The sequence below is a fragment of the Chanos chanos genome, chromosome 2 (genome assembly GCF_902362185.1).
Source record: "Chanos chanos chromosome 2, fChaCha1.1, whole genome shotgun sequence".
Lineage (NCBI taxonomy): Eukaryota > Metazoa > Chordata > Actinopteri > Gonorynchiformes > Chanidae > Chanos > Chanos chanos.
The window spans coordinates 56,870,875-56,884,721 of NC_044496.1; the positions used below are offsets into that span (position 1 = coordinate 56,870,875).

General features: G+C 47.7%; 1 protein-coding gene across 1 annotated transcript in view; it reads left to right on the top strand.

Moving 5' to 3' along the window:
• thoc2 (THO complex 2) overlaps positions 1-13,847 on the top strand; it is a 48,203-nt gene that overhangs the window by 2,378 nt on the left and 31,978 nt on the right. Inside the window, exons 3-13 of the mRNA XM_030766650.1 lie at positions 1,047-1,138; positions 2,203-2,254; positions 2,830-2,900; positions 3,869-3,990; positions 5,349-5,482; positions 5,708-5,868; positions 6,574-6,666; positions 7,188-7,343; positions 11,301-11,473; positions 11,722-11,917; positions 13,654-13,692. Of these exons, the coding sequence (XP_030622510.1) occupies positions 1,047-1,138; positions 2,203-2,254; positions 2,830-2,900; positions 3,869-3,990; positions 5,349-5,482; positions 5,708-5,868; positions 6,574-6,666; positions 7,188-7,343; positions 11,301-11,473; positions 11,722-11,917; positions 13,654-13,692 (1,289 nt within the window). The remainder of the gene's footprint in view (positions 1-1,046; positions 1,139-2,202; positions 2,255-2,829; positions 2,901-3,868; positions 3,991-5,348; positions 5,483-5,707; positions 5,869-6,573; positions 6,667-7,187; positions 7,344-11,300; positions 11,474-11,721; positions 11,918-13,653; positions 13,693-13,847) is intronic.

The window sequence follows — 13,847 nt, forward strand, 5'->3', positions numbered from 1 at the left end:
GGAGTGGCTTTATGCTGCGGTCTTTCCTTTTTTAAAACATGTCACTTTTTTTCCCGCCTAATCCGGAATGCCCAGTCACAAGACTGTTGATAAGTTCTTTGGTTATGGACAGCATTCACCTCAGTGGAGGTGAGTCAGGACACACACACACACACACACACACGTCCTCCATCATGTGTGGAGTCAGCTGTTCTTTTGAAACAGTGTGAGTTTCATAGTGAGGTTAGGTGATAAATAGTTTTTAATCCACCTGCATCCACACGAACACCCGACTGCTCCGGGGTGAGACGGGGAGAGGGGACACAGCCTTACTCTCCTGCCCGGGGGTCATGGGCGGTTCTGTCCCCCGTGGGCTCCCAGCTCCCAGTCCCGGTCCACAGCTTTCTCGTCGCTGGGTTTTGATCCGTGAATCTGAGGTTTAAGACTCACCTCTGCCCCGGGTGCACCTGGGGACTGTCTGCCTTGCAACAGAACATGCAGACAGGTTAATGTTAGAGACAACGGGACAAATGCACATTTCACGGTACTCTCATCGTCGCTGTCAGCCCATCCTCAGTAGACATGACGGACCAGGGAAATTGTCTCATATGTACTGATGAATAATATCAACTTCATGTGGACACAGGACCCCCAAACTTTTTTGGGCATCACTGCATATTAAAATATGCTATGTGGTGCATATGAATTTATCCTGAAAAGAAAATATCTAAACATTACACTTAATGTAACTGAAGTCTTTTTTTGCTTTGACAGACTGACATTTGGTCTGTTCGTGTTACTGACATACAGCAGATCCTGGTCCTGTGGTTTAATCTGTGTAACCATGTGTGACCGTGGATCTGCAGGCTCTGGTGTGCGTCAGAAAGAAGGCTGTGATGCCAGCCTGTCAAAACCTGTGTGTGTACATACGCATGTTTGTGTGTGTGTGTGTATGTACGTAAGCATGTCTGTGTGTGTGTATGTTCGTACGCATGTTTGTGTGTGTGTGAGAGAGAATGTCGGCAGCACCGTGGCATCTCTGATTTTTGTGCTCTGTTTGCTTGCAGATATCCAGGGTGCCTTGTACGAGCTCTGCTGGTATGCGGTCCAGGGCAGCCTCAAGGTTGACGTGGCGGGCAGCATCCTGGCCGACGTCATGGTGAGTGCACCCGCTCCCCGCTCTCGGCCAATCCCGGCTAATCTCAGCCCTCCACACTCCCGCACCACGACCTACGTACGTCAGGACTCAGCCAAGGCTGTTCCCTGCAGTTACTAAGTGGGGCCTGAGTCACAGCAACAGGGATGATAAGGACAGCAAAGATTTAACACTCTCTCTCTCTCTCTCTCTCCCTCTCCCTCTCTCTCTCCCCCTCCCTCTCTCTCTCTCTCTCTCTCTCTCTCCCCCTTTCTCTTTCTCCTTCTGTCTCTCTCTCTCTCTCTCTGGTTATGCTATGTAGTCAAGGCTGCAGATGGCATGACTTGGGATTGAAGTTAGAAACTTGCAGGAAGTTTTTGTATAGTTTTTGTGCGGAATGACCAAACATGATCTTGTTCTCTGCGGACCAGTGCACCGATATTTGTAAACCAAAGACATCTGCTGAGGCCTCAAAAACAAAATTGAAATGAATATTTCTCCCCTGTCAGTTTACAACAGTGTAATTTTTTTTCTCCGTCTGTCTGTTTTGTTTGTGTGAGCGGGAGAGGGAAAAAAAGTTTTGTAAGAAACTTTGGCGGATGACTGGGCGCTTGTTTTACGGTCAGACTGTGAAGTTCGAGGGAATTTCACCTGCGAGCTGCGTACGGTCCGCGTTCACGAGAGCCAGGGCTCAAGTGCCACTTCTCTCTCGCAGAGAGCGAGCGTCTGTCGTCTGCGCACGCTGAGGAACAGATTCTCTCACTATCAGATATTTTGTGTTTGTTCTCTGCTGTAGTTATTTGTTTGATCTGTGAAGCATGGTGCCAGAGGTATGGCACAGATTGGGTTGTGCTGGTGTAGTGACAGTCTCTCAGCGCGGATGAAACTGCTGTTTTAAGCGGAGTTGAAATCTACAGCTGATGGATCACCAAATATATATATATTTTTCTCTCTTACGCGAGGGATCTGAGAGGAGGGAAAACACACAGAACTTGAGATGGTAGAAGAGTAAATTAAATTAAATTAAATTAAAGGTTTTTGAAATGTGCAACTCAGTAACTGTTTTCTCTTTCTTGTTTCTCTTCCAGGAGCTGCGAGAAGATATGCCATCCGTTTTAGCTGATGTGTTTTGTGTATTAGGTGAGAGTTCATTAGGGTTCACAGATACTCTTCATGTCTATATGGGGGTAGTCACACCTTGAAGCTACTTTTAAGCCATATTTCACCTCTGTCTTAAACAGTACTCTCACTTGAGTAAATCTTGTATTGACAGCACTGCAAAATTCACTCGTGTTTGGAAGTGTCATTCCCAGTGATGTCTGACATATCTTGGCTAATTACTGTGACCCAAGGCACCTCAAACATTCACTGTGAATTATGATTTGAACAATAAATGTATCGTGTAAAGTAGTTAAAAGTACATTTCATGCCCATCCTGACCTCTCCTGATTTGCATTATGAATTGTGGGCAGGTATGCAGAGTATTGGCTAATGAAACTAAACTAGAGACGCTCATTTAGATCATATGTTCTCCCACTCAGGGCTGTGGTTAGGTGACTCCAAAACGACCTCAGCAGAATTGAATGGAAAGTTTTTTAAGGAGATACCATCTCTCTCAGATACAGCAGTGAACTGCTGTAAGTTGCATTTCCCCCCCCCCCCTGGTCTCTCTGCTACTGTGCAATTTGACACTGATAACTGTGTTCTTTGTGCAGATATTGAGACCGGTTGTTTGGAGGAGAAACAAAAACGTGACCATTTTACCCAGTTGGTTGGAGCATGTTTGGTAAGTGGAATTTTTTTTTTTTTTTGCTGCAGTGCAGTAGAACTTAGTGTACAGAGAGCCTGCATAGACCCAGCAAAAGTGCTAGAGGTGTTCAATAAATCACCAGCAGGTGGCAGTGTTACCCTAACTGAAGCAAAACCAGCCTCCCCCCCCCCCGCCCCACACACCAGTTTCAAGCTGCTGTACTTTAGCCAGGTGATGTCAGAATGCTGCAGTTTTGGGGCTGTCCGTTTTTGGGTAAATAATGTTCTTTTCGGCAGCGTACGTAAGTTTTGCCGGGTCCCCTGACTCTGAAGATTAGCTGCATTAGGCTGTTGAGTGACCTAAATTCCGTCCTGCAGTGAGGAATTAACCACGGCTCAGAAGGGCCATTTTTCTCCCTGGAAAATGCGCTCTTCTCTAGGGAGGCAGTAATATTGCTCTATAATTAGATGTGAAACAGTTGAACTAAGGCAAGTCACACATTCAAAGCGTCTCTGAAGGGCTTTTGAGTGGAGCCTCGTTCCTAAGCATATTCTTCACACTCGTTTCAGGCTGCCAATGGTTACAATAGCCTGCAACAACACTGAAGGCGCTTTTACATTGAGCGGCTGCGTAGAGAATGTTCAGCAGTAGCCTGCGTCCTGGGAAGAAGTTTATTTCGTTTGTGTGTGTTATTAGCCGGGAGATTTCTTTTTTTTTTTTTTCCTTCTTCCATTTATATTTCGAAACCCTATACAGCCTGTTAAATTAATGTCTGATGTTGAGCCTAATTGTAGCAAAACTGTTCTCCATTATTGTTCATCACACCCAGTCTACAGACACTTATCCAAGTATTAATAATGATAATGCGTCGAACTACGCTTATTTACCCACCCACGTATGAGTAAATTGACAGGTCGAGGTCCTAACGAGGTAGTGAGAGTGTTTGTCTTCTCGTAACGACTCTGTCCTGTGATTTTGTTTTGTTTGTTTGTTTGTTTCTGAAGTTCTGCGTTCCGGATGCGGTGTTGAAGGAGCGGCTGGACCCAGAGACGCTGGAATCCCTCGGCCTGATCAAACAGGCTCAGCAGTTTAACCAGAAGATCGTCAAAATCAAGACCAAGCTGTTGTGAGTCACTTTTCTCTAACTGGTTTAAACAAAGGATCAAAGCCACATAGGAACGGGATGAATAGAGCAGCACAGATCTTAATCAGAACATGGAGAGGCATAATCAAACTTCTCTCCACGGTAACCAGAGGGACAATAACAAGCGGGCAGAAGATGAGTTTTTTGGACAATATCCTGTCTGTGTTGTGTTGTCCATCTTCAGGCTTGTGTGTTATTTTAGGGTTAACGTTGTTCGCTTTTACAGGAGCAGTGCGACAGTGGCTCTCTTTAACTTTTTTTTTTTTTTTTTTTTATCTTTTATATGTTAGCTAATTTTATTTTAGACATTCTCATGCCTGCTGGAGAATAAGATGATAGATTCTGCTGGGGCACATACACTGCCAGCAGCTGAACATATTGATTATTTTTCTCTTTTTTTTTGGGGCTGTTCTCAGCGGGCCTTTGCAGTCTGTAGCGTTTAGTTGTAGCTCACCAGAGCTTGAAAACTGTCACAGAGTTTTAGAGAGTCTGCGTTTCTTCACACAGATGGCTAGTCAAGACACTGAAGGGAGGGAAAAAAAAAAGACTTTTGACCTCTCAACGTTATATGAGCACACTCCTTCCCAGAACTCTTTTCTTCCTCTTCTTCTTTTTCTTCTTCTTCCTCTTCTTCTTCTTCTTCAAAAAAGAAGTTAGGTATTGTGCTAGCAGCAGTTGCAGGCATTTTTTTTTGTCTGGTTTAGTTTTCCAGAGTTCTGTGTCTTAGAGAACTTTAGTAAACCAGCCTGTGTCTCTTCACTCTTCACCCTTTTCTGCTGTAAATGAAAAGTGCAAGCCCTAGGTCCCGTCCCCCCCCCCCCCCCCCACCCCACCGACACTGATTAATTTCAAGCCCCCCCCCCTCCCTTTTGTGTGGGTCTGCTTTTAAAGAGGTCTTATCAAGATTGGAGGGCCCTTTGCTGTGGAAAGGCCTTGCCTGTCATCCCTGCCTGGGCACCGCTCTCCTTCCACCCCCGTCCTCTCCAGCCTGTATGCTAACTGCCTCCCAACGCGCTCGAGAGAAAGTAAATTGGTTTTATGTCCTCCTTGAATTGGTTGTGTTGTCAGATCTGCAAGCGAGCTGCCTTTTGTTTTTTGTTTTTTTTTTTTTCTTTTTCTTTTCTTCCCCCCCCGTCGCGTTCTCTCGGGCTTTCCGGAGGCTAAGCGGGGGCCTGTTCGTATACAGCGACAGAGTCTTGAGAAGTTGTGGTGACAGCGTTAATTAATTTTGGCTGATTGCTCTTGTTTCGTTTTTTTTTTTTTTTTTTTTTTTGCGGACCCCCTCGTTTGCCCTGACTCGTTCTCCATGATGTGTTCTTCGCCTGCCCGCCCGGCCGCAGTTACAAACAGCAGAAGTTTAATTTGTTGCGGGAGGAGAACGAAGGCTACGCCAAGCTGATCACGGAGCTTGGACAGGACCTGTCGGGCAGCATCACCAGTCACCTCGTTCTGGAGAGCATCAAATCCCTAATAGGTACAACACCTCATTTTTACTTCATTATCTCACTCTCACTGTCTCTTCATTATCTCCACTGATCAAGGCATCATGCGGTCCAGCCGCGCCCTCAAATTAAATTCCAGTTAAACTTAAATGAACTCTCTTACAGACGATCTACAGTCTAATATCTGTATCTCCGTAGAGGGATTGTGGGTCAATTACTGTCTCTCTCTCTCTCTCTCTCTTTCTTTTTGTCACCAGGATGCTTCAACCTGGATCCGAACCGGGTTTTGGACATCATCCTGGAAGTGTACGAGTGTCGATCGGACCAGGACGAGTTTTTTATCCCCCTCATTAAGTCCTATATGTGTGAACATCAGACCCTCTGTCACATCCTGGGCTTTAAGTTTAAATTCCATCAGGTAACACAGTGTTCTTCAGAACAATGTCTTTATTTTTTTTTTCTTTTTATCTGACCACATAGAAAGGCCAGAGAACATGCTGCTCCTTAGACAGGTGTCAGGGGCTTTCCCTGTGCGATGTCCCCAGTCATCCAGATTAACCTGTGCCAAAACGTCGGCGCTGTCCGACTCATGGACCGTTCCATTTGGACAGTCTTGACTTTTGGCTCAGGTTATTTGGCGACTAGAGAAATCCTTCTGAACGGGTAGGCTGCTGCAGGCATTCTGGGTAAGAGTGAAGTCACTAAACTACCCTAAGCCTAAACCTGTTGGTGAAACAGGACTTGAATACAGACTCAGAATGAAAGCTATTTTTACCGTAACGAAAACAAAAGACAGATGTAAGATAAGACATTATTAGCTTTAAGTTTAGCCTGGGTCATGCGGTCGTAAGATGAATAACACAGTTACTAGGCCTGTTTTCAGCTGTATTCCTCTGTTTGAAACTGGTACACAAAGGTAATACGTTTAGTGAGATGCCATGGGCAAGGTGCACTGTTTGCTAGGAGGAAAAAAACAACCCCCCCCCCCCCCCCCAAACTTGTTTTTAACCAGCTCAGAAACATGATGTTCCAGGTGGAATGCGAGAACAGAAATGTCAATATGCTGATTTTACTCTGAAAAGAGGAATTTCAGTCGAACCCTGGACTGTTTGTTGTGTCGTAGGAGCCGAACGGAGAAACACCGGCGTCTCTGTACCACGTGGCTGCTGCTCTCCTCCAGCACAATCTGATCGCCCTCGAGGACCTCTACGCTCACGTACGTGCTTTTAATGAAGTCAAACGATATTCAAACCATCACACTCACTGATTTTTTTTATTTTCATTACACCTGACTGGTCGCAACTTGTAATTGGTTTCACTTGAGAAGGAGAATCTGAGATTAACGTTAATGGCATTAGGAAGTCAAACAGTCAAAGTTAGTTTTTTGGTAAGATGAATGAAGTCAGTCTAAAATGCTATAGAGAGAAAAGTTAACTTGTTTAGTATGTTTTCAGCACATCCTTCCAGGGAGCTGAGGTTTGACTGACAGGCCATAGTAGAGTACCTGAGGTTTGACTGACAGGCCTTAGTAGAGTAGCTGAAGTTTGATTGACAGGCCATAGTAGATTACCTGAGGTTTGACTGACAGGCCATAGTAGATTACCTGAGGTTTGACTGACAGGCCTTAGTAGAGTAGCTGAAGTTTGCCTGACAGGTCATAGTAGAGTAGCTGAAGTTTGATTGACAGGCCATAGTAGAGCAGCCCATTGACTCTATGGTGTCCCTCTGCTCCTTTAGCTCCTCCCCTTGGACTCCACCATCGTGGAGGAGCACAAGCGTGAGATCCTGGAAGCCAAGCAGATCGCCCGTAAGCTAACCATGGTGGTGGTCCCTTCAGAGAAGAGCGAAGACAAGGAGAAGGAGAAAGACAAAGATGAGGAGAAGAACGAGAAGGTGGGTGGGCAGCCCGTCTCGAGAACGCTCATATCTTACCGTGGGTTTCATTGCGCTGTAATCTGATGAGTCGCTGTACCTCGTGCAGCGAAATTTAAATGGAAACAAGTCGACTTTTCAGACACCTGGAATCTGATTAAAGTGTGTATTAGGAAGGACGTGCTTTCGGCTCCCTCTCCTCTGAGGTGTGTCAGCTCTGTTAGACTCCTCCCGTCCTTCCTGTGGCAGAAACAGTGGGGACACTTCACTTTTAATTGTATTTATTAACGAAGACCGTGGGGCCTAGACGAGCTATACGCGGCGTAATATCACCGCGGCGTCTCCAGGGGAACGCCGTCATCCTGTCTGGGCGTATTGAATGCATCGTTTTTGCGGGCGAGTAATCCGCGCCTACGTTAATTAAAAGATTAAATCCAAAGGCGTCGACATCGCAGGGGCCCGCCGTCGCCCGTTCGCTGCAGACGTTTCGTGTTTCTCGCCTCGGCCGTCATCAGTCATGCACGACCTGGCAGTGAGTGATGGCGGTGAGGGTGGCGTGTTATTCTCCTGGCCTCTACAGTGCACAACAGCGACCCAGTGCACGAGAGAGAGAAAGAGAGAGACAGACAGAGAGTGAGAGAGTAGTCAGCACATACACCCCCCTCCTCGACCCCCCCCCCCCTACATGCGCGCAGCGGGGGGCCCTGGGGCCCTGGTTGAATATGCGTTGGGTCTGAGGTGTGTGTTTGTGTGTGTGTGGTATGAGCAGTAGTCAGTCACACACACAGAGGAAGCAGCTGTGGTCTGCAGATCGATGTATGGACTGAATCAGAGCTTTGACCGTGTTCAGGCTAATTGCTTTGCTGTGGTAGGCAAAGCCTGTGTAGTCTCACTGCGTGTACGCCGCGGGGCGGTGCAGCGTGTTCATGTTCGATACCATGGACTTTTCCTACAAGGGATGTGTGTGCAAGAGCTTAGATTGAGTTCATTTAACTTCAGTCCCCTCCTTCCCAGAGTATGGTTTCTCTGTGTGTGTGTGTTTGTTTTATGTGCGCACATGCTTATTCAGTAACTAACTGAAATGATTAGTTTGTCCATATTCTACAGTGTGAAGGAAAGCTGGATCTAGTGCTGAACAGTATTTGAAAATGTTAACGACATTATGGTGTTGTCACCGACTCGATTTTTCACGTCAGTGTTTTCGGCCATTAACGATGTTCTTTAAGTACGGCTAAAACACTAATACTGGGGGATGCAGTAGAGTAACACAGACTCTGTGCCGATTCTTCACACGGTGTAGACACAGGCACATACTTCATGGAGGCTTACCTGATATTGATCAGTGGAAGATCTGGTATCTTAGTCTAGCATGAATCTGGATGAAATACATAGACATTACTCAAACGGACACTCGACAACGCTTTTGTCTGGTTTTTTTTTTTTTTTAAATGAAACCAACAGCTACTCGTGTCATCACTCAGGTGACGAAAAGTGATAGTGCTGATGTCATAAAAAAGTATTGCTGCACTTGTTGTTATCAAGGTAAAAGTGGGAAAACATTGTGATGTGGATTTTTGGTGGTATGGCCCAGCCTTGACTGGAACAGTCAACCCCTCCAGCCATACTGTACTCATCTTACACAAGCGTACAAGGCTGTGACGCGTGTGAGTGCAGCGGCTTGGTGCTCCCTGAAAAGTCCTCTTCTTCTTCTTCGGACTGTAAAAGTGAGGCACGCCTACAACCGCCATGACCTCCTAACAGTCGGCACTACGTGCAGTCACCTCACGTTTGAATGTAAGCAGGTACCAGCGGAGATCGTAAGGTCACCGGGATCGGTCTGGGAAGAGGGAAGAAGTGGGAAGAGACTGGTGGCGGAGAGAGCGGAGGCAGAAACGAGGGAAGCGAGCTGGGCTACGAGCCAAACCAAAGGCTACGCCGCACAAACGTCCGCTCCCGACCGTCCTTCTCACAAACGCACGGTCCCTTTCCGACAAGATGGAAGAGCTAAGACTGAGGGTAACAGCGCAGCGAGGCACAAACAACTGTTGCTTCCTGATTTAGACCGAGACACGGCCGAATATTCCCGATGTTGCCGTGGAACTAGCGGGTCGCTCATTGCACCGCGCAGACAGGACATCTGATGCCCGCAAGAAGACAGGAGGCGGGCTTTGTATGTACATGAACGATGCCCTCACTGGCAGAGGACCTCAGCATGTTCTTCGCCCGCTTGGACAGAGATAACAACGTTAGGGAAATGGACAGACTGCCACCAGATCACCATGGACTAACACTGGACGCTAATGAGGTCAGAAGTGCACTGTGCAGCGTCGATGCAAGGAAAGCAGCTGGAGCTGATGGCGTCCCAGGGCGTGTGCTTCAGGCACGCGCCGACCAGTTAGCACAGGTCTTCACCAACATTTTCAGCCTCTCCCTGACCTATGCTGTCATCCCTATGTCCCTCAAATCACCAACCATCGTGCCCATCCCCAAGCCAAAAAATGTGAGTTGCCTTAATGAGTATCGCCCGATTGGTGAGAGCCAAATGCTTCGAGGGGCTGATTTTGGCCCACATCAAATGCACCATCCCTGCCACCTTGGACCAGCACCAGATCGACAGAGAATGCTATCAGCCTTGCCCTCCATACCACCCTGGATCACCTCGAAAAGACCAGACGCACACGTCATGATGCTCTTCTGGACTTCAGTTCGGCCTTCAACGCTGTCATTCCCAACATACTTAGTGCCCAAGCTCCACAGCCTGGGCCTGAACACAACCATCTGCAACTGGACCCTGGATTTTCTGACCAACCACCTATCAGACTGTCCGGTTAGGAAAATACACATCCTCCACCCTCACCCTGAACACTGGTGCTCCACAGGGATGTGTGCTGAGCCCTCTCCTGTATGCTCCCTTCACCCATGACTGTCTGCCTGTCGACGTGACAAACACCATCATCAAGTTCACAGACGACACGACACGGCCATGGGCCTGATCTCTAACAACAATGAGTCAGCATACAGGGGGACGAGGCGTGAAACGTGACAGCCTGGTGTCCTGCCAACAATCTCATTAAGACTAAAGAGATTGTGGTGGACTATAGGAAGACAAGGAGAACAGTTTCCCAGCCCAGTGCGCATTGACGGCGAGGCAGCGGAAAGAGTCTCCAGTTTTAAGTTCCTGGGGGAGCACATCACTGAAGACTTCTCCTGGGCCGTACACACCTCCACTGAGGAGAGCCAGACTCCCACACAACCTTCTTGAGAACCTTTACAGGGTGCGCGGTGGAGAGCATCCTGACTTACTGCATCACAGTGTGGTGTTGCTAGCTGCACCAGGAAGGACCAGAAAGCTGACACAAAACATCACTGGGATGAGGCTTCTGGTGGTTTAGGACATCTACTAGGCCCAGTATCGGGGCAGGACCTCCGACATCATCCGTGACCCAACCCACCCTGCCCACCACCTCTTCAAACTACTGCCCTCTGGCAGGCGATACAGGACATGCACGCACCACAAGACTGAAAAACAGCTTCTTCCCCAAAGCTGCCAAATTATTGAACATGGCCTGACACCACACCCCCAACCCACACGCCCACTGCGACACACACACAAACGCACGCGCACACACACACACACACACACATACATTTGCCACTCCATATGCCACATCCCCCACTGACCAAACTCTCTACCATGCAGTATGTCATACCTGTTTACATGTTTCCACCCTATTGTATTGCTGCTAATTGTTTATTATTTATTGTTATTGTTTATTTGCAGACTGGACTGTGCTTTGACTGTGCTCTTTTTGACTTTTACTTTTTAACTGTTTTAGCTGTTTTTAATATTGTTTAAAATTCAGGGAGCGCCATCGTGATTTCGTTGTGTTGTTGTCCTGGACAGCAGTACAGTGACAAAGTTTCTTATGTCTTATCTCAACTCTGGCCCTTTTCTGCCCCCCCCCCCCCCGTCCTCAGCCTCCTGATAACCAGAAGCTGGGTCTGCTGGAGGCCCTGCTGAGGATCGGAGACTGGCAGCACGCTCAGAACATCATGGACCAGATGCCCCCCTTCTACGCCACCTCCCACAAGGCCATTGCCCTCGCTCTGTGCCAACTGCTGCACCTCACCGTGGAGCCGCTCTACCGCAGGTACACACACACACACACACACACACACATACACACACACACACACACACACACACACACACACAGTCTCAGTGCTGCAGAGTGTGAAAAATCATATCTGTGATGCCATTACAGTTGTCTGAGTGAAAGGTAAGAGCAGGACAACTCTTACGAGACCGTGAAGTGTAAACATGGTTTTAAAATAGAGTTTGAATACATATCGACTGATGAATGTTTGACGCTGTGTTTGGGGTTTGTGGTTCGTGCAGGGCTGGCGTCCCTAAAGGTGCCCGGGGCCGTCTGATGCGGCCGCTGCGGAACAAGCAGGCTCCGCGGCCAGCGGAAAACTTCGAGGACCTGTCCCGAGACGTCTTCACCATGCTGTGCCACCTGGGCCCTCATCTGTCTCACGACCCCATCCTCTTCGCCAAGGTCGTACGACTGGGCAAGAGCTTCATGAAAGAGGTGAATTTAACAGGAGACAAAACCTCCGCCTGTCTCCCTCTTGTGTGTATCTGTGGTAGATGAGAAGTGAGACCTGTATTTCTGTGGTAGACGGGAAACTAACGTTTTGTGTATCTGTGGCGCGAGCATGAAGTCGGCACTGACATGGCATCACTCTGTGGGCTGCAGTGTCGATGAGTTGCTGTACATGAATCATTTATTTTTCCGAAATTACTACGTGAACCATTTTGTTTGATCAGGTGGTAATGCCTTACTGCTAAGCGACATGACCGGAGGGCTGTGGGTCTGTAACCCTTGTGCGATGGCTCACCACTCCCGAGTAAACCACTTAACCCCAAAGGACAAACTCCCAAGATATGTCCTCTCCGTCATGAACAGTAACCGTTATAAATTGCTCTGGCTTAGAGTGATGGCTGAGCAAATCTTTTTTTTTTTTTTTTTTTAAAGATCACCCCTCTGGAGAATTCTCTCTCCAGCCAGAGTTGCACTATGGCTGAACCATGTTTGTGCAATGCGCTTGTCTTCTCCGTGTCCCGTTCCCTGTCACCAGAGTCCCCTGACAGGCCTAATGCTGTTCATTAGCTGTTTGCTGAAGGGCTTATGTACATAGCTGTGTTTGTTTGACTTAATCTTTGTGATGCAGAACGCACGGCTGTGTTCATCCCAGACACAGCTACAGCTGTCTCCTCTCCTCATTTACGAAAAACAAAGCCCTGGCAGGCGGCGATCGCCGGCCCCGGCCCTCTTTTCCGTGCCTGGGTCCGATTCCGGTACCGATCATTTCAGAGGAGGAGACACTGATTGCCAGTATACCCACTGACACTTTGTCTGTCTGTGTGTTGGCACGCAGTGTTCCAGTTTGGATCTCGATCAAAAAAAAAAAGGCTGGGAGCTTGTAAATGCATTGTAAAAAGCATTGCACTGAGTGAATTATGTTTCCCTTTGAAGAAGGAGCCTAACCTGTGCTGAATATAAAAAACGGTCGATGTGTTACGGGGTTTATTCCTGCAGACGGTTTAAATCCACTTTCCTCGGCCGTCTCCGCGTCATTCGCTTTTCGTTCCTGCCGCCTGCACGATCCTGCAGCGTCACGCCCCACCAGTCTAAGCCAGAGTGTCATTCTAAACTGGGTTTGCTCACCCCCGGCCCAGTGTAACCAGTTAGGTGACGCCATACACAACTGGTTTAAGCTGTTAATTAACGGCCCACTCGGGTTGTTTTTTCTGTCAGTTGCATTAAAACATGTTTCAAAGTTAGGTGTAAACTTACATTGGAGCAGATGCCCTAGCTAGCTCATTGATGTTGGTTAGAGGTACAACCCTTCATGTCAGGTCCATATGTCTGGACATTTAAGCCAGTGCTGTCTGCAGTAGAGGCCCAGCAGAAATGCACCACTTCAGTCAAAAATGTCCTCTCTGGTCGCATTAAGAAGGGTGTCGCTCGTCCAGGAATCGCATGGTTTATTCAGGACACAACGTGGTGGGAATGCCGACAGGGTGAAACGCAGTCAGCTGTTTTTCTTCTGCAAAGACACAGCCTGAGTCTCGAGTGAGAGCTTAGCCTTGAAAACACAACTAGTTACAGTTATCACAGGAATGGGCAGAGAGTTGGCTAACTTAGCGTGTTACGTTCTTGCTTTTTTTGGTGACTAACAAGCTCTTGCGCTGGTTCAGTGGTAAACTGGTAAGGAGGCTACGACCCTTGAATGACTTTTGATCTCTTTCCGTCTTTCCCAGTACCAAAGTGAAACCAAACCAGATATCAAGGAGAAAATGGTAAGTTTTGTGAAATTCCGTGACACTTCTAAAATATTCTGTAATAAAGAAGACTGTTCGCCCGCATGAACTTTCTCTCTCTCCCTCTCTCTCTCTCTCTCTCTCTCTCTCTCTCTCTCCCCCTCTCTCTCTCTCCCTCCCTCTCTCCCCCCCCT